The sequence below is a fragment of the Pararge aegeria genome, chromosome 25 (genome assembly GCF_905163445.1).
Source record: "Pararge aegeria chromosome 25, ilParAegt1.1, whole genome shotgun sequence".
Lineage (NCBI taxonomy): Eukaryota > Metazoa > Arthropoda > Insecta > Lepidoptera > Nymphalidae > Pararge > Pararge aegeria.
In genome coordinates this window covers 3,453,538-3,480,697 of record NC_053204.1, presented here as the reverse complement: position 1 = coordinate 3,480,697, position 27,160 = coordinate 3,453,538, and the positions used below count along the sequence as shown (strand labels likewise).

Below are 27,160 nucleotides of genomic sequence, written 5' to 3'. Positions count from 1 at the left end.
ATCGTGCTCGGGGACCGAGGTCCGAACATTGACTCGAATCTTCCTCGGAGTCCCAGGTTTGGGGGCTCGGGGTGACCGTTCAGGGCGTTGGCCCTTTTCGGTGGTGTTCACCGCCGTCTGCTACTACAGACGGGTCACTTGGTAGGACCGTTGGGTCCGCGGAGTCAGTCATCAAGCCTGCGTTGTGACGCGGCGATCAGCGTTGCTGCGGCGACTTGGCATTTCTTTGGTGGGGCTTGCGCCCGCCACTCAGCGAGGTCGAGCTTGCCAATGTGAGATGGCAAGCGCCCATCAGCCAGCGGCGAGGTAGCGTTTAAGGGTCTGGTAGGTCTCGTGGTAGACCGCTAATGTCCGGTGGACGCCGATGGTATGGCGCGATGCCCCTCAAGTGGTGGGATCGCGCTCCGTCGGCGCGCGTGAACATTGAGGTGCTCAGGCGGCGGATGAATTCCTCTAAGCTTTCCATGTGTAGGTCTCTGGCGATGACCTGGTTCCGTACGAAACGTGGTGCTCTTGTTATCGTGCGTAGCGTAAGCGACTGCTGTGCTTATAGCGACTTGCGGCCTGCTTCATTGGTCAGCGCGTACCATTCATTTTTCCGAACATTCATTTTTGGAAGTTGTATATATAGGCATTCTTCGTGAACACTTCGCTAGCGCGATGCAGGATTTTTGTAGCGCCATCTAGTTATGTAATGTGGAGATCGCTACATGTGTAATAATAAACGGGTAAATTTCACCTATTCCGTATTCCCGTGCTTTAGCACGTGGACACGTTAATTAGGGGATATAATCGGGGGATATAATTTTGCTCTCCAGTCTTTGCAAACCCTGTAGATAGTAAATGATGCAGTCTTAGATGGTAGCGGGCTTACCTGTTAGGGAGTATGGCATTTATAGAAAATAAATTACGATATTTTTTAGCAAAAATCAGTAACTGACCTCCAGTATATCCTTGTTGGGTAGATGATCGCTCGGCCCCGTTTGGGTGAAATGGCGGATGACACGCCCACCCTTCCCCACTAAAAGCGCCCCTCCAGTTTGCACCCAATCTCCTTTCAAATCCCCGCCCAGTCCTAAAGATCAATAAAAGTATCGAAAAAAACCTTTTTTTCTCTGTGCAACACCCAATCCGGGAACTTTGTTGTCATGTAAAACGATTCTCTTCCCGATCCTTTTCGCTTATCAATACTGACTTATATTATAAATTCGAAAGTGTTTGTTAGTTTGTCCTTCCTTCACGCCCTAACTAAGAACCAATAAACTTGATTTTTGGCAAAAAGTTATTTGAAAAGACGCAAAGTAACAAACTATTTTTACTACAGAAAGCGAACGGTTCCCACAGAATTTGAGAAAAACGCAGGCGAAGAACGCGGACAACAGTTAGTATTATAAATGCAAAAGTATGTTTGTTTGTTTGTCCTTCTTTCGCGCCCTAACTAAGGAACCAATAAACTAGATTTTTGGCCTAGAGTTAGTTAAAAGGACGCATAGTGACATAGATTCTTTTTTAATACAAAAAGCGAACGGTTCCCACGGAATTTGAGAAAAACGGCAATAAAAGCGTGCGAGGAACGCGCAACAGTTTTTAGATTAAAAATCACTGTGTGTTACACCAGGCTGTCATAAGCAAACAAGGTAGAAACTAAAAATAATGTGCTTTATTCTTATGCAACAGAAAATAATATTCCAATCAGTACTTAATCTGATTCCCAAAGGTTCTTACTTGAATTAAAATCAGCTGCTTCCAAATTTTTTTGGTTTTCGTTTTGATCACTAGTGCAGTAAACATCAATCATTTTGAATATGAGATCGGATAGTTTAAAAATCACTGTGTGTGACAACAGGCTGTCATAAACAAGCAAGGCAGAAAATAAAAATAATTTGCTATACTTACTTGATTTAAAATCAGCTGCTTTTGTCATTTGTGTAATAAACTAAGAGAGATCGTTAAGATTAAGAAATCACTGTTTGTGATACTGTCATAAACAAACAAGGTAGAAACTAAAAATAATATAAAATACAAATCAAATCTAACTATAAATCGCCATTCAATATAAACCTTGCATATATCCATATTAGGCAAAAGATCGGCGGGTATCTCTTGTAGATAATGCAATAACAGTTCCCCGGTTTGTGTTATCAAAAGCGCACCGCCATTTTGTAATCCTTCACCAACCAGATCGCTTTGTAGACCTGTAGTTTTTTTATACGTCAATTTTATATATCTACTAGCGGACCGCAGCGCCATCTATCGGGCTAATTTGTGAATCTAAACCATCCAGGGTGCCACCCAAACGTAAACCAAAAAATTCATTCAAATTGGTCCAGCCGTCTAGGAGGAGTTCGGTGACATACGCACGCACACAAGAAATATATATATACAAGCGGACCTCAGCGCCATCTGTCGGTCTGATTTGTGAATCTAAACCATCCAGGGTACCACCCAAAGGCATACCAAAAAATTCATTCAAATCGGTCCAGCCGTTTAGGAGGAGTTCAGTGACATACACACGCACACAAGAATTATATATATAAAGATAAAGAAGTAACTAGGATCCCGTAAGGATTCGGTTCGGCGGCTTTTTATTTGAAAAATCCATGACAGTTCATCATCTTAAACCAACTATCGGCTCACTACAGAGCGACAGGCTTTTAGAGTTTATTTATTGTGTCGTTTTAAAATTTTTGATTTTACTTTCACTAGCACTTTTTTGGTCCAGAAGTAATAGTTCTCGAAAAGATAAAAAAGCACCTTTTTTTGACGTGACAACGTCTTATAAATTGGTTTGCCGGGTGACACTTCAAGAAACTGCGTTACGCTCCGCTCACGTTATGCGCTCACAATGAGAGCGAGTGAGAGGCACGCGTCCCTTCCACTCGGGCATGGTTAGCCCGCCTAAGAGCGAGAGAGACAGACATAAAAAGTGAAAGGCACGCGTCCCTTTGTAGTAAACGCTGTTTCATTGTACGCAAATGTATTGCAAGTTATTGTATGTATATTTGTATATAAATACGTATGTATGTGTAAAGGTAAAAATAAAATTTTGTTAATATGAAATTCAGTGCGAGATTCTTTGTATAAATTAATGTTTTAAATATAATTCTTTGTATAAATAAATGTTTTAAATTGTTACTATTATTTCATCCTTCTTCCTACTATACGAATGAATATTCACATTAAAATTATTTTACCACTCAAAGTCGTTGTCACGTAAAACTTTCGCCCGTATACCGACTTTACAGGCAACCAATTTTTTCTTTAAACTATTTTGTTTGAACTAGAAGATGTTTATGACATAACTGTTTAGCCTAATTTTCCTTCAAAACAACTAGTTCATGATCGCGATTTTAAGGAAATGGCAAATATATTCATTAATTTATAATACAGATTTTGAATAAAATTTGAATAAAAAATAGTTGACTTTAAAAGGGCCTATTCGAATATTTCATACCGCAGGCGATACCTTGCGATTATCCATGTGTAATAATTCGCTAAAAGTAGAATTTGTACGGTGCAATTTATAATTTCTTAAATCACTGTAGGTACTCCGCACCAAACTGATCTTAGCAATTGTTCATTGTTAAGTCAACATCTCCTGAGGATGCTCCGGTGTCCGAGCGAAACGTGCGTAGAGAGCACATTGTCGAAAATCTGTTTGATGAGGGGTACAAAGTTGTTATGCATCTTCAAACAATATATCTATGCATAACGTGTAAATGAAAACCGAAATAATACTTCACCGGCTTTAGAGGTACATTACGTACTGTCTCTGAGACTTATGTGTGAAACCGAAAACCTTATAGTTTTTGAGTTAACAACTGTTATAGTTTTTACTGAAGGAAATAAGATACAGCCCTAATACACACATTAAAATCATGTCACTTTATTAGGTACGCGTCGCATTGCGTAGGTACTATGCTCGTGACGGTCTTTTATCTTCAACAGGGTTGTCAAAAGTAAACACACAACGAATATTTTGCATTTGTTTGCATCGAAAAATAAATATGATTCTTTCGATTTACTATTTTTACAGGTTGATACCTTATGAAGGATACTAATTATGCATTATTCAACATTATTTCGTAATTCGGCTACATTGTATATCATGTAATACTTTATAATATCATAAGTTTTGTTTTTGCCACACCCACACTCGTTTTTTCTCTCACGTCCGTAAATTGGCTGGTCTAAAATGCTTTGGCATTAAGTTCGCCTTTTGTAAACCATTTTTTTTGTGGTGAGCAATAAAAAGTTCAAAAAACAAATAATAAAGTTCACCGTACAGATACTCCTGCCTTTCGCGGAGTATAGCAAGTTAAGCTTAACTTTCACTGGGGCTATTTTAATTATTTAAACATTTATATTTTGTAGGCCGACTGGCGCAGTAGGCAGCGACCCTGCTTACTGAGAGGCCGTGGTTTCGATTCCCACAACTGGAAAATATTTATGTGATGAACATGAATGTTTTTCAGTGGTTGGGTGTTTATCTGTATATTTATTTATTTATTTATTTAGAATACTTATTTGCACAAACTTAAAAACAATACTAGGAAACAAAAAAAAAAATAAGTAAAATTACAAAAAAAAAAAAAATAATAATAATAATAAAAAAAAGTTAAATACAGTTGTGTGCAAAGGCGGCCTTATTGCAAAAGCAATCTCTTACAGACAACCCTTGGTGAAAGTAATAATAGAAAACAAGAGGGACAGTGCAAACAATGAAACATACACAGGCAAGAGAAAAAAAAAATAAAAACAATTAAAAATATATATATACTACATACTATATAACATACACATATATACATATATATATATATATATATATATATTTGTTTATTATATGTATATGTATATATAAAATAAAATCTAAAACGTCCTCGGTGGTTTCGAGGACGTTTTAGATTTTATTTAGTTTTTAAAAAGTTTATTTTAGGTTATAGTTATGTATTAATAAAAATTATAAATAAATATATATATATATATATATATATATATATATAAACAAATGTATGTACCTCATAGTAATACAATCTTTTGTACTAATACTATCTACTCATAAACACAATCTGCTAGGTAATACTTAGACAATCTGGTTTTGAGTATAAGTATTTATGTATATTATTCATAAAAATATTCATCAGTCATCTTAGTACCCATAACAAAAGCTACGCTCACTTTGGGACTGGATGCCGATGTGTGTATAGTCGTAGTATATTTATTTATTTAGTATTATTATATAATTAATTCGACTTTAATGAACATGCAGGATATACAGAACCATGAAAACTAACCTAGACTCTTGCCCTTCACAATGGCTTCTCTGGACTGTTTCCAAAAAAGTGATGTGATTATTGACACCACGTTAAACCGTTTGAACCCCAGGGTCTGGTACAGCGACCGGTCCTCCACGTAGTACAGATCTGAAAACCAACCATAATCATCGTCATAAATTGTGTGTACGTAACATTTTAAATAGTTCAGGATTCGAATCTCGCAGTTTTGCGTCGTTGTTCATACTTTTCAATATTTTGCACGATAAATCAATAACTTTCATGCGTGAACTTTTAACTATAAATAAAAATCTGTGGAATGTATAAGTTAAGTCATATAATACCTCACTCACATACCTTTTCAATTCATCCCACAGACAAAAAGACAGACAGACAGACAGACGGCCAGACAGACAGGCAGACAGACAGACAGACAGACATACGGACAGACAGACATTTTTTAAAAACCGTAATAAACGCATACGATATTCCCTCGTAAGTGTAAGTAAAAACAATATATATAGATAAAAATTCACTATCGACCTTGCGTTGGTTAAAATACCATACAAGGAAAATAACCTCAGTTATGTAAAGGTGAAGAGATCAATGCCAGTTAAATATTAGAATGAGAATAATTATTCAAAAAAAACATGTAGTTATCTCAATTACATTGCTTGCGTGACTTAGAAACGTAAAGCTACGTTCACGCTGGGGCTAATCGACCGATTGCGGAGAGATTCAAATCAACCTCCACTTCCATCATCTATCCACCTGTGAGGGGGTGTTACAGCTGGATATTGGTGTGTCTCGTAAAATTCAGCTCAAAAATCCAAAGATTAGCCCGAAGGAACACTGATAGAAATTTTAAGCAGAATGATTGGCTTAAAGTAGAATACAAATAAATAAAATTAGATTTTTCTGCCGTTTTTAGCCCGCGACTAAAAGTCGTAAAGTGATGTTATATTGGCCACGCTAACACCTACTCTATCGATTTTATATTATTTTAAAAAGTAGATTAAAGCGGTGATAGCGCAGTGGGTAGGAGCTCGACCTCACATTCGGGGAGCCAAGTTCGAATCCCAGCACGCACCTCAAGTTATGTGCGTATTAATTTATTCAAATATAATGTGCTGAAACGGTGAAGGAAAACATCTTGAGGAAACCTGCATGCCAGAGAGTTCTACATAATGTTCTCAAAGGTGTGCGGAGTCCACCAATCCGCACGGGGCCAGCGTGGTGGACTACGGGCTTAACCCCTTCTTACTGTGGGAGGGGACCCGTGCCCGTAAAAAGTAAATGATGGGAATTATATTTTCTGAATAGATAATTAATATTTAACTACACATTAATCCTTACTTATAATATTATAAATGTCAATGAAAGTTTGTTACTCTTTCACGCAAAAACTACTTATCCGATCCTCATGAAACTTTGTACACATATTCTTGGAAGTGTTAGAAGTAATATAGGATATAATTTTTATCCCGACATTAAGCTCGGTTCCTTAGGGAGAGGGGAGGAGTTTTTGACGATTTTACACCATAACTCCGACAAATTATAACAGATTTAAATAATTATTTTTGTACTATAGAGGTAACAATATATGTTTAATTTTGCCCATACTGTGGTTGAAGATAGAGGACAGAACAGGGCAACAGCTAGTATGTTATATAAATTTAAATAATTGCATAAATTGTATTGATTTTCATGACATATCATAGTCATCTTTGTCGGCCGATTGGCGCAGTGGACAGCGACCTTGCTTTCTGAGTTCAAGGCTGTGGCTTCGATTCCCGCAACTGGAAAATGTTCGTGTGATGAATACGAATGTTCTTCAGTGTATGGGTGTTTATCTAGGTATTATAAGTATTGATGTACTAGCTGTTGCCCGCGACTTCGTCTGCGTTTGATTTTGTTTTTTCATGTGACATTAAATTTACAGTTCTAAAAAAATTAAAGTATTCAGCATCGCTAAGCCTTAAATGAGGGGTTTGCCGCTGTCCGCTGAGGAGTTCTGTTCTCTATCTTCAACCATAGTGTTTAAGTTTAGGAAAAATTAAACACATACTCTAACCTCTAGAGTACAAAGATAATTATTAAAATCGGTTATATTTTGTCGGAGTTATGGTGTAAAATATCAAAGCATTCTCCCAAAGGAACCGAGCTTAATGTCGGGATAAAAAGTATCCTACATTACTTCTAACACTTCCAAGAATACGTGTACAAAGTTTCATGAGGATCGGTTTAGTAGTTTTTGCGTGAAAGCGTAACACACAAACTTACATTGACATTTATAATATTAGTAGGGATATTCATAAAAAAAAAAACATCTCATCTAGTAGGACTTCGGCTTAATTTACAGACATAATATGAGCCTAATAAGAAGCACGTCGCATGACAAACTGACAGTTCAAGTCATCTTGTAGGTAACTAATAAATTACTTATACATTAAAACATGACTCATTTATCTTTGAATTCACATATTGAATATTTTAACCGCACCTATTTCGTTTTCTAATCATAAGATTCAGAAATAACAGAGGAAAAGTACCGCGGTTTAAGACCTTAGGCGCAGCGGTGAGCGCTGCGTATTTCGCGGGAGGTCGCGGGTTCGATCCTAAGGCACGGGAAATTCGGGATTTTATAATTTCTGAATTTGCTCATGTCTGGTCTGGTGGCTTAGGCCGTGGCTAGTTTACCACCCTATCGACAATGTTGGCGTCCTCACGGCCGCTTTGATGTGTATATAAATAAAACTAAGTGGACTGTATATAAAGCTGGTTATAATGAGAATAACAACGTTGTTAACAATTGTCTATAAAATCGTTGATTGCGTCGTCGGTGGTCCGTTTGCGAGTGCCTTTCGCCGCCGCGACCGTGCGATGTCCCCGTCGACTCGCGGGGGCGTCTCCTCCCGTACGTTACAAACAAGTATATCGTTCCCGCACAGACAAAGACGTGCTGCTAAGCGATTTAGCGTTCTGGTACGATGTTGTAGGTACCCATACCCGTCAAAGATTAGTCCGTTACGATCTTAAGCATCATCACTTATCAACAGGTAAGATTACAGTCAAGGAACTTAAAAAATTAAAACAAAAGTTTTTTAATAGAAATTACTGGTGTGTACTATTATAGGTGGATCCCGATTTAAGTTAATAGGACCTCTTTCAAATATCCCTGCTAATATTAGAAATGTGAAAATGCGTTTGTTTGTTTGCCTTTCCTTTGATTAACAGGATGTTTGGCATAGAGTTAGTTCAAAAGACGGAGAGTAAAATAGGCATACTTTATCATATACGTCCCAGGGAAACGAACGGTTCCCGCGGTATTCACAAAAAACCGTAATAGAAGCGGCAACAGCCGGTACAGAATATATTCAACTCACCGCCATCGAAATATTTCCCATCGACGAATTCCTTCGAACCGGTACCTTCGAGACCGATGCCAACCAGTCTTATGTTGTTCTTCTTTAAAATGGGAGTTATTTCGCCTAACTGAAAAATGCTAAATAAGTTTCAACGGTATGTGCCACTACACACACACACACACACACACACTACTTACACATTTGTATAGAACACTTTTTTTTTTTTTATAGACGAGCGCTTGACTGCAATCACACCTGATGGTAATGATGCAGCCTAAGGTGGAGCGCGCTTGCCTAGAAGATGCCTATTCACTCTTGATTTGAAGGTACTCATGTTGTAAGAACTGAGGAAAATGGAAGCTGGAAGAAAAAAACACTACTCTTCCCGCATGTGCACAGCGGCTAAGAGTTTCTTTTTTCCTTTTTGCCTGTTGGGAGGCTTCGGCCGTGGCTAGTCAACACCCTTCCCCAATAGGCGTTCCGCTAAGCGATTTAGCGCTCCGTTATGATGTCGCGTAGAACCGATTGGTATGGGTTAAATATAACTGCCATACTCCCTCACAGGTTAGCCCGCTACCATCTAAGACTGCATCAACACTTACCACCAACACGGCTAGCATGGGCAGGAGACAATTATCTCCCCTTGGAAAGGGTTATCAATATATATATAATCTTCCCCCACAGCCTTATCAACTCTCAGAGCACTGGCGCACACGTGGAAATAATATCCAAAAATTTGGAAAATCCAAAAGTGCACGCCTCATAATCTCATTTTTTTCACAATTGAAATTTTTTTAACTGAAACTTTCAATGCTCATTACAAATTTTTTTTTTCATATTAATTATTATTCATTTTTTGTAAACAAGACACGGGAATGTCATAATGATTGCACATTGAAAGTTACAATTAATATTAGCTAGAATAATTACATGGAAATTTAACGACAGTGAATTGAACGCTCATATTAACTAAGAAATTATGTCGTGTGTTACTTTAGATAATTAAAAAAAAATTATTCCGATACGATCATTTTTTCGACCAATTTTGATGCCACATACACCCGTCCATACACGGACGTCCAGAAAAGATTATGTTTAATGTTATTATTTACTATGTTAAACAAAAAAATTGTTATTGAAATGTATTTTATGTGCCTGACAAATTATTTGACTTGATATTAGTGTACTCAAATTAACCTGTAAGTGCAATATAAATAACAAAAAATCAATTTCAGTTTCGAGAAAACTGCTTTTTTTGAAATGTCGAAAGTAGAGCACAACCTCAACGCTTCGCTTATGAGGCGTGCAATAATATATGTATGTGTATTAAACGGGGGTAAACTTCTCCTATTCCATGTTCCCGTGTTTTAGCGGTGGACACGTAAATTATATCTCTTGTAAGGGATATAAATAACTATAACATCCCTATCCCTACTAATATTATAAATGTCAATGTAAGTTTGTTTGTTACGCTTTCACGCAAAAACTACTTAACCGATCCTCATGAAACTTTGTACACATATTCTTGGAAGTGTTAGAAGTAATATAGGATACTTTTTATCCCGACATTAAGCTCGGTTTGTTTGGGAGAGGGGATGAAAGTGTTTGATGATTTTACGCCATTGCTCCCTTTAATTATAACCAATTTAAATAATTATTTTTGTACTATAGAGGTTATAATATGTGTTTTATTTTACCCAAACTGTTGTTGGAGATAGAGGACAGAACTCCTCAGCGGACAGCAGCAAACCCCTCATTTAAGGCTTAGCGATACTGAATACTTTAATTTTATTTAGAACTACAACTAAATTTAATGACACCAAAAACAAAATCAAACGCAGACGAAGTCGCGGGCAACAGCTAGTATATTATACATATATTATTTTATTTATTATTATTATTATACATACATAATTTGGATATTATTTCCACTTGTGCGCCAGTGCTCTGAGAGTTGATAAAGCTGTGGGGGGGGAGATTAATTGTTAGCCTTTCCCCGGGGATATAATTGTCTCCCGCCCATGCTAGACGTGCAGGTGACATTTCAGTCAAGGGCTAACTTGTAATATTATAAAAAAGAAATTAAAAATATATAATAAGCCGAGAATTAGTCTTGACTAGTCATAGTTGGGGGCGTGGCCTACTCGGACGATGCCGTGGCGTGAGGCAAGCGGACTTGGAGGGGCGCGCTTGGAGGGGCGCGCGGGGTACAAGGCTGCGCGCACGCCAAACGTAGCTCAGTTCGGCTTCAGCACCAGAGATAGACTGACATTATAGTTAATTGCTGTTTTAAAAGTGTTTCTTAAGTTGATAATTATTAATTATTTCTTTAGTTTTTGTTTATTAATGGTTTTTTTAGTTAAAATAAATCGTAATTGCTAACTATATAGTAATTTATTATTGATCTATAACTATTAGAACCATTTGCAAAGTCCTTATACATTTATTTTAATCAGAAGAGTTCTAGAGTGGAGACTACGAACAAGAAAACGTAGAGTAGGGAGTAGGGACGCTGGGACGTAGGGGATTAGGGGCGTCCTCCAGCACGATGCACCGACGCGACGACATATAGAAAGTGACAGGGAGTGGATGGATGAGACCGGCTGCGTACCGGCAGTGGCTCGTTTACAGTGGCGTGCATAGTGTAGGCACAGGGTATGCAGATAATATAAAATGAAAAAAATCTCCAGTACGAGTTATAAAAACTTAGGGTTGGCTTTTTATAACTCTTACAAAGCCTATCCTTAGGTTTTTTTTTTCCATTACGACTTATAAAAAATTTATATCATCTGCATACCCTCTATGCACGCCACTGCTCGCATACAGGGTATGGCACTAAGCGGGTAGATAATATAAAATGAAAAACATCTCTAGAACGAGTTATAAAAAACTTAAAGATGGGCTTTGTAAGATTTAAAGAAAGCCTACAATTAATTTTTTATAACTCGTACTGGAGATTTTCTTTATTTTATATCATCTGCATACCCTGTGCATTACCTCTATGCACGCCGCTGCGTACCAGGTGTGGTGACGCTTCTTGGGAAAGGCCTATTAAATATGTTCAGCAGTGGATTATTATGAAAATTAAGCTTAATTTGCTATACTCCACGAACAGCAGGAGAATCTGTATAGTGCAATTTATATATTTATTAAGACTAAAGTCAATATCTCCTGAGGATGCTCCGGTTTCGGAGCGAAACGTGCGTAGAGGGTACATTGCGTTTGGTGTGGAGTATACGGATTGAAGAAATTATAAATTAGACCATACAGATTCTCATCCATTCTCATATGGATTTCCGCAAAGTAACGCCTGCTTCTATCCAATATTCAGCAGTGGACATTCACAGGCTGAGATGATGACTAACACATTTGGCACATTTACCTCCTTAGCCCACAATCTGCAAAACATGCAACCCCAGCGGCGAAAGAATATAATCGCCACATTCTGCTCCTGCCAGAAACTCTTCAGTTCCACGGACTGAAACAAATACAAAACGTTTTACATTTTCGGGGAGATCGAATTCAATACATCCGACACATACTTTTAGCACAGTAAATAATATTAAAGCAGTATGGAAACTACGCGCAACTTTGTCGACGACCTCCGTAGCGCAGCGGTGAGCGCTGTGGATTTAAGTAGAAGGTCCCGGGGTCGATATCCGGTAGTTTTTGCAAGTACCCTGAATGTAATAACGTTTCAACTTGTTTTTGATTTGCTCCAGGTTTTTATAATTCTTTTTTATGTGAAAGTGTCCTATTAAGCATGTTTTGTCTAATTTTAATGAAGATCTGATGACTATTGTCGGAGATAACGGACAAAACTCTTCAAAGATAACAGCACGTCGCTAGGCATATGGGACAACTTAAGTAAATAAAATATTTAAGTAAATAATGTACTTAACTAAATAATGTACTTAAGTATATAACGTACTTAAGTATATAATGCACATAAGTAAATAAAATATCAAATTAAATAATGTACTTAAGTACATTATTTACTTAAGTGCATTATTTACTTCAGCACAATATTTACTTAAGTGCATTATTTACTTCAGCACATTATTTACTTAAGTACATTATGTACTAAAGTACATTATTTACTTAAGTACATTATTTACATAACTACATCATTTACTTAAGTACATTATAAACTTAACATAATTATTTACTTCAGTACATTATTTACTTAAGTACATTATGTACTTCAGTACATTATTTAATTAAGTACATTATTTACTTCTGTACATTATATACTTAGATACTTTATATACTTAAGTACATTATTTACTTATTTACATTATATACTGAAATACATTATATACTTAAGTTCATTATATACTTAAGTACATTATTTAATTAAGTACATTATATACTTAAGAACATTATTTTTTCAGTACATTTTTTACTTATGTACATTATGAAAGGTCTAATTGATGCGCCTTAGTTGCTTGAGCGTTTAAAATTCGTAGTTCCACGTGAAAGTAGCCGCCTCCAAAACCGTAAGACTTTTTGCTTGCCAAAAAACCAGAACTAATCTTGGCCAACATAGTCCTATGTATCGAATGCAATTTCTTGCAAATTGCTTTCGTGATAGTATAGATAGCTTCAGCGATAACATACCTAGAATTAAGCTTAAGTTAAGAAAAGGGTTATGGCTTAGGTAATTTTATTTCCACAATATTTTGTTTTTCTTTTCTTAGTAATTTATATTTTTTTTTTGTTATATTATTCTAAATTAGTTTTTCTAGCTGTTTGCAGCAGCCTTATGTACCCAACGGATTTGCATGCTATGTTCGCATCGAGAAGGCACAATTGTATACACATGCCAAATGTCCTATAGTTTAAAGTAAATAATGTACCTTAGTATATAATGTACTGAAGTATATAATGTACTTAAGTATATAATGTACTGAATAATATAATGTACATAAGTAAATAATGTACTGAAGTATATAATGTAAATAAGTGAATAATGTACTTAAGTATAAAATGTACTTAAGTATATAATGTACTGAAGTATATAATGTATTTAAGTATATAATGTACTTAATTAAATAACGTACTGAAGTAAATAATATACTGAAGTAAATAATGTACCTTAGTATATAATGTACTGAAGTATATAATGTACTGAAGTATATAATGTACTGAAGTAAATAATGTACTGAAGTATATAATGTACTTAAGTATATAATGTAAATAAGTAAATAATTTACTTAAGTATATAATGTAAGTAAGTATATAATGTACTGAAGTATATAATGTACTGAAGTATATAATGTATTTAAGTATATAATACTTAAGTAAATAATGTACTGAAGTAAATAATGTACTTAAGTATATAATGTACATAAGTAAATAATGTACTGAAGTATATAATGTACTTAAGTAAATAATGTACTGAAGTAAATAATGTACCTTAGTATATAATGTACTGAAGTATTTAATGTACTTAAGTAAATAATGTACTGAAGTATGTAATGTACTTAAGTAAATAATGTGTTTAACTATATAATGTATTTAAGTATATAATGATCTTAAGTAAATAATGTACTGAAGTAAATAATGTACTGAAGTATATAATGTACTGAAGTATATAATGTACTGAAGTATATAATGTACTTAAGTAAATAATGTAAGTTAGTAAATAATGTATTTAAGTATATAATGTACATAAGTAAATAATATACTGAAGTAAATAATGTACTGAAGTTTATAATGTACTGAAGTATTTAATGTACTTAAGTATATAATGTAAATAAGTAAATAATATAAAATATTTAATAATTATATAATGTACATAAGTAAATAATGTACTGAAGTATATCATGTTCTTAAGTATATAATGTACATTAGTATATAATGAACTGAAGTATAAAATGTACTTAAGTATATAATGTAAATAAGTAAATAATGTACTTAAGTATATAATGTACATAAGTAAGTAATGTACTGAAGTATATAATGTACTTAAGTATATTATGTATTTAAGTATATAATACTTAAGTAAATAATGTATTGAAGTATATAATGTACTGAAGTATATAATGTAAATAAGTAAATAATGTACTTAAGTATATAATGTACAAAAGTAATAAATGTACTGAAGTAAATAAAGTACTTAAGTATATAATGTACATAAGTAATTAATGTACTGAAGTATATAATGTACTGAAGTATATAATGTACTATAGTATATAATGTGCTCAAGTATATAATGTAATTAAGTAAATAATGTACTGAAGTATATAATGTAAGTATATAATGTAAATAAGTATATAATGAACTGAAGTATAAAATGTACTTAAGTATATAATGTAAGTAAGTATATAATGTAAATAAGTAAATAATGTACTGAAGTATATAATGTATTTAAGTATCTTATGTATTTAAGTAAATAATACTTAAGTAAATAATGTACTGAAGTAAATAATGTAGTTAAGTATATAATGTACATAAGTAAATAATGTAGATAAGTAAATAATGTACTGAAGTATATAATGTACTGAATTATATAATGTACTGAAGTATATAATGTACTTAATTATATAATGTGCATAAGTAAATAATGAACTGAAGTATATAATATACTGAAGTATATAAAGTACTTAAGTAAATAATGTAAGTAAGTAAATAATGTATTTTAGTATATAATGTAAATAAGTAAATAATGTACTTAAGTATATAATGTACTGAAGTAAATAATGTACTGAAGTAAATAATATACTGAAGTAAATAATGTACCTTAGTATATAATTTACTTAAGTATATAATGTACATAAGTAAACAATGTACTGAAGTAAATAATGTACTGAAGTATATAATGTACTTAAGTATATAATGTACTTAAGTATATAATGTAAATAAGTAAATAATGTACTTAAGTATATCATGTACTTAAGTATATAATGCACTTAAGTATATTATGTACATAAGTAAATAATGTACTGAAGTAAATAATGTACTGAAGTAAATAATGTACTGAAGTAAATAATATACTGAAGTAAATAATGTACTGAAGTAAATAATATACTGAAGTAAATAATGTACCTTAGTATATAATATACTTAAGTATATAATGTACATAAGTAAATAATGTACTGAAGTAAATAATGTACTGAAGAATATAATGTACTGAAGTATATAATGTAAGTAAGTATATAATGTAAATAAGTATATAATGAACTAAAGTATAAAATGTACTTAAGTATATAATGTACATAAGTAAATAATGTACTGAAGTATATAATGTACTGAAGTATATAATGAACTAAAGTATAAAATGTACTTAAGTATATAATGTACATAAGTAAATAATGTACTGAAGTATATAATGTACTGAAGTATATAATGTACTTAAGTATATTATGTATTTAAGTAAATAATGTACTGAAGTAAATAATGTACTGAAGTATATAATGTACTGAAGTATATAATGTAAGTAAGTATATAATGTAAATAAGTATATAATGAACTAAAGTATAAAATGTACTTAAGTATATAATGTACATAAGTAAATAATGTACTGAAGTATATAATGTACTTAAGTATATTATGTATTTAAGTAAATAATGTACTGAAGTAAATAATGTAGTAAAGTATATAATGTACTGAAGTATATAATGTACTTAAGTAAATAATGTACTAAAGTATATAATGTGCTTAAGTATATGATGTAAATAATGTACTGAAGTAAATAATGTACTGAAGTATATAATGTACTGAAGTATATAATGTAAGTAAGTATATAATGTAAATAAGTATATAATGAACTAAAGTATAAAATGTACTTAAGTATATAATGTACATAAGTAAATAATGTACTGAAGTATATAATGCACTTAAGTATATTATGTATTTAAGTAAATAATGTACTGAAGTAAATAATGTAGTTAAGTATATAATGTACATAAGTAAATAATGTACTGAAGTATATAATGTACTGAAGTAAATAATGTACCTTAGTAAATAATAAACTGAAGTAAATAATGTACCTTAGTATATAATATACTTAAGTATATAATGTACATTAGTAAAAAATATACTGAAGTAAATAATGTACTGAAGTATATAATGTACTTAAGTATATAATGTAAATGAGTAAATAATGTACTGAAGTAAATAATGTACTTAAGTATATAATGTACATAAGTAAATAATAAACTGAAGTAAATAATGTACTGAAGTAAATAATGTACAGAAGTATATAATGAACTGAAGTATATTTTGTATTTAAGTATATAATACTTAAGTAAATAATGTACTGAAGTAAATAATGTATTGAAGTAAATAATGTACCTTAGTATATAATGTAAGTTAGTATATAATGTAAGTAAGTATATAATGTAAATAAGTAAATAATGTACTGAAGTATATAATGTACTTAAGTAAATAATGTACCTTAGTATATAATGTACTGAAGTATATAATGTACTTAAGTATATAATATACTTCAGTATATAATGTACATAAGTAAATAATGTACTGAAGTATATAATGTACTGAAGTATATAATGTACTTAAGTATGTAATGTACATAAGTAAATAATGTACTGAAGTATATAATGTACATAAGTATATAATGTACTTAAGTAAATAATGTACTGATGTATATAACGCACTGAAGTATATATTGTAAATAAGTAAATAATGTACTGAAGTATATAATGTACCTTAGTATGTAATGTACTGAAGTATATAATGTACTTAAGTATATAATGTACTTAAGTAAATAATGTACTAAAGTATATAATGTGCTCAAGTATATAATGTAATTAAGTAAATAATGTACTGAAGTATATAATGTAAGTATATAATGTAAATAAGTATATAATGAACTGAAGTATAAAATGTACTTAAGTATATAATGTAAGTAAGTATATAATGTAAATAAGTAAATAATGTACTTAAGTATATAATGTACATAAGTAAATAATGTACTGAAGTATATAATGTACTTAAGTATCTTATGTATTTAAGTAAATAATACTTAAGTAAATAATGTACTGAAGTAAATAATGTAGTTAAGTATATAATGTACATAAGTAAATAATGTACATAAGTAAATAATGTACTGAAGTATATAATGTACTGAATTATATAATGTACTGAAGTATATAATGTACTTAATTATATAATGTGCATAAGTAAATAATGAACTGAAGTATACAATATACTGAAGTATATAAAGTACTTAAGTAAATAATGTAAGTTAGTAAATAATGTATTTTAGTATATAATGTAAATAAGTAAAAAATTTACTTAAGTAAATAATGTACTGAAGTAAATAATGTACTGAAGTAAATAATATACTGAAGTAAATTATGTACCTTAGTATATAATTTACTTAAGTATATAATGTACATAAGTATCAATGTACTGAAGTAAATAATGTACTGAAGTATATAATGTACTTAAGTATATAATGTAAATAAGTAAATAATGTACTTAAGTATATAATGTACTTAAGTATATAATGTACTGATGTATATAACGCACTGAAGTATATATTGTAAATAAGTAAATAATGTACTGAAGTATATAATGTACCTTAGTATGTAATGTACTGAAGTATATAATGTACTTAAGTAAATAATGTACTGAAGTATATAATGTACTGAAGTATATAATGTACTTAATTAAATAACGTACTGAAGTAAATAATATACTGAAGTAAATAATGTACCTTAGTATATAATGTACTGAAGTATATAATGTACTTAAGTATATAACGTAGTTAGGTATATAATGTAAATAAGTAAATAATGTACTTAAGTATATAATGTACATAAGTATATAATGTACTTAAGTAAATAATGTACTTAAGTAAATAATGTACTGATGTATATAACGCACTGAAGTATATATTGTAAATAAGTAAATAATGTACTGAAGTATATAATGTACCTTAGTATGTAATGTACTGAAGTATATAATGTACTTAAGTAAATAATGTACTGAAGTATATAATGTACATAAGTATATAATGTACTTAAGTAAATAATGTACTGATGTATATAACGCACTGAAGTATATATTGTAAATAAGTAAATAATGTACTGAAGTATATAATGTACCTTAGTATGTAATGTACTGAAGTATATAATGTACTTAAGTATATAATGTACTTAAGTAAATAATGTACTAAAGTATAAAATGTGCTCAAGTATATAATGTAATTAAGTAAATAATGTACTGAAGTATATAATGTAAGTATATAATGTAAATAAGTATATAATGAACTGAAGTATAAAATGTACTTAAGTATATAATGTAAGTAAGTATATAATGTAAATAAGTAAATAATGTACTTAAGTATAAAATGTACTTAAGTAAATAATGTACTGAAGTATATAATGTACTTAAGTATCTTATGTATTTAAGTAAATAATACTTAAGTAAATAATGTACTGAAGTAAATAATGTAGTTAAGTTTATAATGTACATAAGTAAATAATGTACATAAGTAAATAATGTACATAAGTAAATAATGTACTGAAGTATTTAATGTACTGAATTATATAATGTACTGAAGTATATAATGTACTTAATTATATAATGTGCATAAGTAAATAATGAACTGAAGTATATAATATACTGAAGTATATAAAGTACTTAAGTAAATAATGTAAGTTAGTAAATAATGTATTTTAGTATATAATGTAAATAAGTAAATAATGTACTTAAGTAAATAATGTACTGAAGTAAATAATGTACTGAAGTATATAATGTACCTTAGTATGTAATGTACTGAAGTATATAATGTACTTAAGTAAATAATGTACTGAAGTATATAATGTACATAAGTATATAATGTACTTAAGTAAATAATGTACTGATGTATATAACGCACTGAAGTATATATTGTAAATAAGTAAATAATGTACTGAAGTATATAATGTACCTTAGTATGTAATGTACTGAAGTATATAATGTACTTAAGTAAATAATGTACTAAAGTATATAATGTGCTCAAGTATATAATGTAATTAAGTAAATAATGTACTGAAGTATATAATGTAAGTATATAATGTAAATAAGTATATAATGAACTGAAGTATAAAATGTACTTAAGTATATAATGTAAGTAAGTATATAATGTAAATAAGTAAATAATGTACTTAAGTATAAAATGTACTTAAGTAAATAATGTACTGAAGTATATAATGTACTTAAGTATCTTATGTATTTAAGTAAATAATACTTAAGTAAATAATGTACTGAAGTAAATAATGTACATAAGTAAATAATGTACATAAGTAAATAATGTACTGAAGTATATAATGTACTGAATTATATAATGTACTGAAGTATATAATGTACTTAATTATATAATGTGCATAAGTAAATAATGAACTGAAGTATATAATATACTGAAGTATATAAAGTACTTAAGTAAATAATGTAAGTTAGTAAATAATGTATTTTAGTATATAATGTAAATAAGTAAATAATGTACTTAAGTAAATAATGTACTGAAGTAAATAATGTACTGAAGTAAATAATATACTGAAGTAAATTATGTACCTTAGTATATAATTTACTTAAGTATATAATGTACATAAGTATCAATGTACTGAAGTAAATAATGTACTGAAGTATATAATGTACTTAAGTATATAATGTAAATAAGTAAATAATGTACTTAAGTATATAATGTACTTAAGTATATAATGTACTGATGTATATAACGCACTGAAGTATATATTGTAAATAAGTAAATAATGTACTGAAGTATATAATGTACCTTAGTATGTAATGTACTGAAGTATATAATGTACTTAAGTAAATAATGTACTGAAGTATATAATGTACTGAAGTATATAATGTACTTAATTAAATAACGTACTGAAGTAAATAATATACTGAAGTAAATAATGTACCTTAGTATATAATGTACTTAATTAAATAACGTACTGAAGTAAATAATATACTGAAGTAAATAATGTACCTTAGTATATAATGTACTGAAGTATATAATGTACTTAAGTATATAACGTAGTTAGGTATATAATGTAAATAAGTAAATAATGTACTGAAGTATATAATGTACCTTAGTATGTAATGTACTGAAGTATATAATGTACTTAAGTAAATAATGTACTGAAGTATATAATGTACTTAAGTAAATAATGTACCTTAGTATATAATGTACTGAAGTAAATAATGTACTTAAGTATATAACGTAGTTAGGTATATAATGTAAATAAGTAAATAATGTACTTAAGTATATAATGTACATAAGTATATAATGTACTTAAGTAAATAATGTACTGATGTATATAACGCACTGAAGTATATATTGTAAATAAGTAAATAATGTACTGAAGTATATAATGTACCTTAGTATGTAATGTACTGAAGTATATAATGTACTTAAGTAAATAATGTACTGAAGTATATAATGTACTGAAGTATATAATGTACTTAATTAAATAACGTACTGAAGTAAATAATATACTGAAGTAAATAATGTACCTTAGTATATAATGTACTGAAGTATATAATGTACTTAAGTATATAACGTAGTTAGGTATATAATGTAAATAAGTAAATAATGTACTAAAGTATATAATGTACATAAGTATATAATGTACTTAAGTAAATAATGTACTGATGTATATAACGCACTGAAGTATATATTGTAAATAAGTAAATAATGTACTGAAGTATATAATGTACCTTAGTATGTAATGTACTGAAGTATATAATGTACTTAAGTAAATAATGAACTGAAGTATATAATGTACTTAAGTAAATAATGTACCTTAGTATATAATGTACTGAAGTAAATAATGTACATAAGTATATAATGTACATAAGTAAATAATGTACTGAAGTATATAATGTACTGAAGTATATAATGTAAATAAGTAAATAATGTACTTAAGTATATAATGTACTGAAGTATATAATGTACTTAAGTATATAATGTACTTAATTATATAATGTACATAAGTATATAATGTACATAAGTATATAATGTACTGAAGTATATAATGTACTTAAGTATATAATGTACTTAATTATATAATGTACATAAGTATATAATGTACATAAGTAAATAATGTACTGAAGTATATAATGTACTGAAGTATATAATGTAAATAAGTAAATAATGTACTTAAGTATAAAATGTACTTAAGTATATAATGTACTGAAGTATATAATGTATTTAAGTATATAATGTACTTAATTAAATAATGTACTTAAGTATAAAATGTACTTAAGTATATAATGTACTGAAGTATATAATGTATTTAAGTATATAATGTACTTAATTAAATAACGTACTGAAGTAAATAATATACTGAAGTAAATTATGTACCTTAGTATATAATTTACTTAAGTATATAATGTACATAAGTATCAATGTACTGAAGTATATAATGTACTTCAGTATATAATGTAAATAAGTAAATAATGTACTTAAGTATATAATGTACATAAGTATATAATGTACTTAAGTAAATAATGTACTGATGTATATAACGCACTGAAGTATATATTGTAAATAAGTAAATAATGTACTGAAGTATATAATGTACCTTAGTATGTAATGTACTGAAGTATATAATGTACTTAAGTAAATAATGTACTGAAGTATATAATGTACTGAAGTATATAATGTACTTAATTAAATAACGTACTGAAGTAAATAATATACTGAAGTAAATAATGTACTTAAGTATATAACGTAGTTAGGTATATAATGTAAATAAGTAAAAAATGTACTAAAGTATATAATGTACATAAGTATATAATGTACTTAAGTAAATAATGTACTGATGTATATAACGCACTGAAGTATATATTGTAAATAAGTAAATAATGTACTGAAGTATATAATGTACCTTAGTATGTAATGTACTGAAGTATATAATGTACTTAAGTAAATAATGTACTGAAGTATATAATGTACTTAAGTAAATAATGTACCTTAGTATATAATGTACTGAAGTAAATAATGTACATAAGTATATAAAGTACATAAGTAAATAATGTACTGAAGTATATAATGTACTGAAGTATATAATGTAAATAAGTAAATAATGTACTTAAGTATATAATGTACTGAAGTATATAATGTACTTAAGTATATAATGTACTTAATTATATAATGTACATAAGTATATAATGTACATAAGTATATAATGTACTGAAGTATATAATGTACTTAAGTATATAATGTACTTAATTATATAATGTACATAAGTATATAATGTACATAAGTAAATAATGTACTGAAGTATATAATGTACTGAAGTATATAATGTAAATAAGTAAATAATGTACTTAAGTATAAAATGTACTTAAGTATATAATGTACTGAAGTATATAATGTATTTAAGTATATAATGTACTTAATTAAATAATGTACTTAAGTATAAAATGTACTTAAGTATATAATGTACTGAAGTATATAATGTATTTAAGTATATAATGTACTTAATTAAATAACGTACTGAAGTAAATAATATACTGAAGTAAATTATGTACCTTAGTATATAATTTACTTAAGTATATAATGTACATAAGTATCAATGTACTGAAGTAAATAATGTACTGAAGTATATAATGTACTTAAGTATATAATGTAAATAAGTAAATAATGTACTTAAGTATATAATGTACTTAAGTATATAATGTACTTAAGTAAATAATGTACTTAAGTATATTATGTACATAAGTAAATAATGTACTGAAGTAAATAATGTACTGAAGTAAATAATATACTGAAGTAAAAATGTACTGAAGTAAATAATGTACATAAGTATATAATGTACATAAGTAAATAATGTACTGAAGTATATAATGTACTGAAGTATATAATGTAAATAAGTAAATAATGTACTTAAGTATATAATGTACTGAAGTATATAATGTACTTAAGTATATAATGTACTTAATTATATAATGTACATAAGTATATAATGTACATAAGTATATAATGTACATAAGTATATAATGTACTGAAGTATATAATGTACTTAAGTATATAATGTACTTAATTATATAATGTACATAAGTATATAATGTACATAAGTAAATAATGTACTGAAGTATATAATGTACTGAAGTATATAATGTAAATAAGTAAATAATGTACTTAAGTATAAAATGTACTTAAGTATATAATGTATTTAAGTATATAATGTACTTAATTAAATAACGTACTGAAATAAATAATATACTGAAGTAAATAATGTACTTAAGTATATAATGTACTTAATTATATAATGTACATAAGTATATAATGTACATAAGTAAATAATGTACTGAAGTATATAATGTACTGAAGTATATAATGTAAATAAGTAAATAATGTACTTAAGTATAAAATGTACTTAAGTATATAATGTACTGAAGTATATAATGTATTTAAGTATATAATGTACTTCATTAAATAACGTACTGAAGTAAATAATATACTGAAGTAAATAATGTACCTTAGTATATAATGTACTGAAGTATATTATGTATTTAAGTATATAATGTACCTAATTAAATAACGTACTGAAGTAAATAATGTACCTCAGTATATAATGTACTTAATTATATAATGTACATAAGTATATAATGTACATAAGTAAATAATGTACTGAAGTATATAATGTACTGAAGTATATAATGTAAATAAGTAAATAATGTACTTAAGTATAAAATGTACTTAAGTATATAATGTACTGAAGTATATAATGTATTTAAGTATATAATGTACTTAATTAAATAACGTACTGAAGTAAATAATATACTGAAGTAAATAATGTACCTTAGTATATAATGTACTGAAGTATATAATGTACTTAAGTATATAACGTAGTTAGGTATATAATGTAAATAAGTAAATAATGTACTTAAGTATATAATGTACATAAGTATATAATGTACTTAAGTAAATAATATACTGATGTATATAACGCACTGAAGTATATATTGTAAATAAGAAAATAATGTACTGAAGTATATAATGTACCTTAGTATGTAATGTACTGAAGTATATAATGTACTTAAGTATATAATGTAAATAAGTAAATAATGTACTTAAGTATATAATGTACTTAAGTAAATATTGTACTTAAGTATATTATGTACATAAGTAAATAATGTACTGAAGTAAATAATGTACTGAAGTAAATAATGTACTGAAGTAAATAATATACTGAAGTAAATAATGTACTGAAGTAAATAATGTACATAAGTATATAATGTACATAAGTAAATAATGTACTGAAGTATATAATGTACTGAAGTATATAATGTACTGAAGTATATAATGTACTTAAGTATATAATGTACTTAATTATATAATGTACATAAGTATATAATGTACATAAGTATATAATGTACTGAAGTATATAATGTACTTAAGTATATAATGTACTTAATTATATAATGTACATAAGTATATAATGTACATAAGTAAATAATGTACTGAAGTATATAATGTACTGAAGTATATAATGTACTGAAGTATATAATGTAAATAAGTAATAATGTACTTAAGTATAAAATGTACTTAAGTATATAATGTACTGAAGTATATAATGTATTTAAGTATATAATGTACTTAATTAAATAACGTACTGAAGTAAATAATATACTGAAGTAAATAATGTACTTAAGTATATAATGTACTTAATTATATAATGTACATAAGTATATAATGTACATAAGTAAATAATGTACTGAAGTATATAATGTACTGTAGTATATAATGTAAATAAGTAAATAATGTACTTAAGTATAAAATGTACTTAAGTATATAATGTACTGAAGTATATAATGTATTTAAGTATATAATGTACTTCATTAAATAACGTACTGAAGTAAATAATATACTGAAGTAAATAATGTACCTTAGTATATAATGTACTTAATTAAATAACGTACTGAAGTAAATAATGTACCTCAGTATATAATGTACTTAATTATATAATGTAGATAAGTATATAATGTACATAAGTAAATAATGTACTGAAGTATATAATGTACTGAAGTATATAATGTAAATAAGTAAATAATGTACTTAAGTATAAAATGTACTTAAGTATATAATGTACTGAAGTATATAATGTATTTAAGTATATAATGTACTTAATTAAATAACGTACTGAAGTAAATAATATACTGAAGTAAATAATGTACCTTAGTATATAATGTACTGAAGTATATAATGTACTTAAGTATATAACGTAGTTAGGTATATAATGTAAATAAGTAAATAATGTACTTAAGTATATAATGTACATAAGTATATAATGTACTTAAGTAAATAATGTACTGATGTATATAACGCACTGAAGTATATATTGTAAATAAGTAAATAATGTACTAAAGTATATAATGTACCTTAGTATGTAATGTACTGAAGTATATAATGTACTTAAGTAAATAATGTACTGAAGTATATAATGTACTTAAGTAAATAATGTACCTTAGTATAAAATGTACTGAAGTATATAATGTACTTAAGTATATAATGTACTTAATTATATAATGTACATAAGTATATAATGTACATAAGTATATAATGTACTGAAGTATATAATGTACTTAAGTATATAATGTACTTAATTATATAATGTACATAAGTATATAATGTACATAAGTAAATAATGTACTGAAGTATATAATGTACTGAAGTATATAATGTAAATAAGTAAATAATGTACTTAAGTATAAAATGTACTTAAGTATATAATGTACTTAATTAAATAATGTATTTAAGTATATAATGTACTTAATTAAATAACGTACTGAAGTAAATAATATACTGAAGTAAATAATGTACTTAAGTATATAATGTACTTAATTATATAATGTACATAAGTATATAATGTACATAAGTAAATAATGTACTGAAGTACATAATGTACTGAAGTATATAATGTAAATAAGTAAATAATGTACTTAAGTATAAAATGTACTTAAGTATATAATGTACTGAAGTATATAATGTACTTAATTAAATAACGTACTGAAGTAAATAATGTACCTTAGTATATAATGTACTGAAGTATATAATGTACTTAAGTATATAACGTAGTTAGGTATATAATGTAAATAAGTAAATAATGTACTTAAGTATATAATGTACATAAGTATATAATGTACTTAAGTAAATAATGTACTGATGTATATAACGCACTGAAGTATATATTGTAAATAAGTAAATAATGTACTGAAGTATATAATGTACCTTAGTATGTAATGTACTGAAGTATATAATGTACTTAAGTAAATAATGTACTGAAGTATATAATGTACTTAAGAAAATAATGTACCTTAGTATATAATGTACTGAAGTATATAATGTACTTAAGTATATAATGTACTTAATTATATAATGTACATAAGTATATAATGTACATAAGTAAATAATGTACTAAAGTATATAATGTACTGAAGTATATAATGTAAATAAGTAAATAATGTACTTAAGTATAAAATGTACTTAAGTATATAATGTACTGAAGTATATAATGTATTTAAGTATATAATGTACTTAATTAA

General features: G+C 28.1%; 1 protein-coding gene across 1 annotated transcript in view; it reads right to left on the bottom strand.

The window, feature by feature from the left end:
* Positions 1–27,160, bottom strand: part of LOC120634800 (prostamide/prostaglandin F synthase-like) — a 47,937-nt gene that overhangs the window by 2,456 nt on the left and 18,321 nt on the right. Inside the window, exons 2-5 of the mRNA XM_039905608.1 lie at positions 12,027–12,122; positions 8,663–8,771; positions 5,298–5,426; positions 942–1,075 (exon numbers count right to left, since the gene is read on the bottom strand). Of these exons, the coding sequence (XP_039761542.1) occupies positions 942–1,075; positions 5,298–5,426; positions 8,663–8,771; positions 12,027–12,122 (468 nt within the window). The remainder of the gene's footprint in view (positions 1–941; positions 1,076–5,297; positions 5,427–8,662; positions 8,772–12,026; positions 12,123–27,160) is intronic.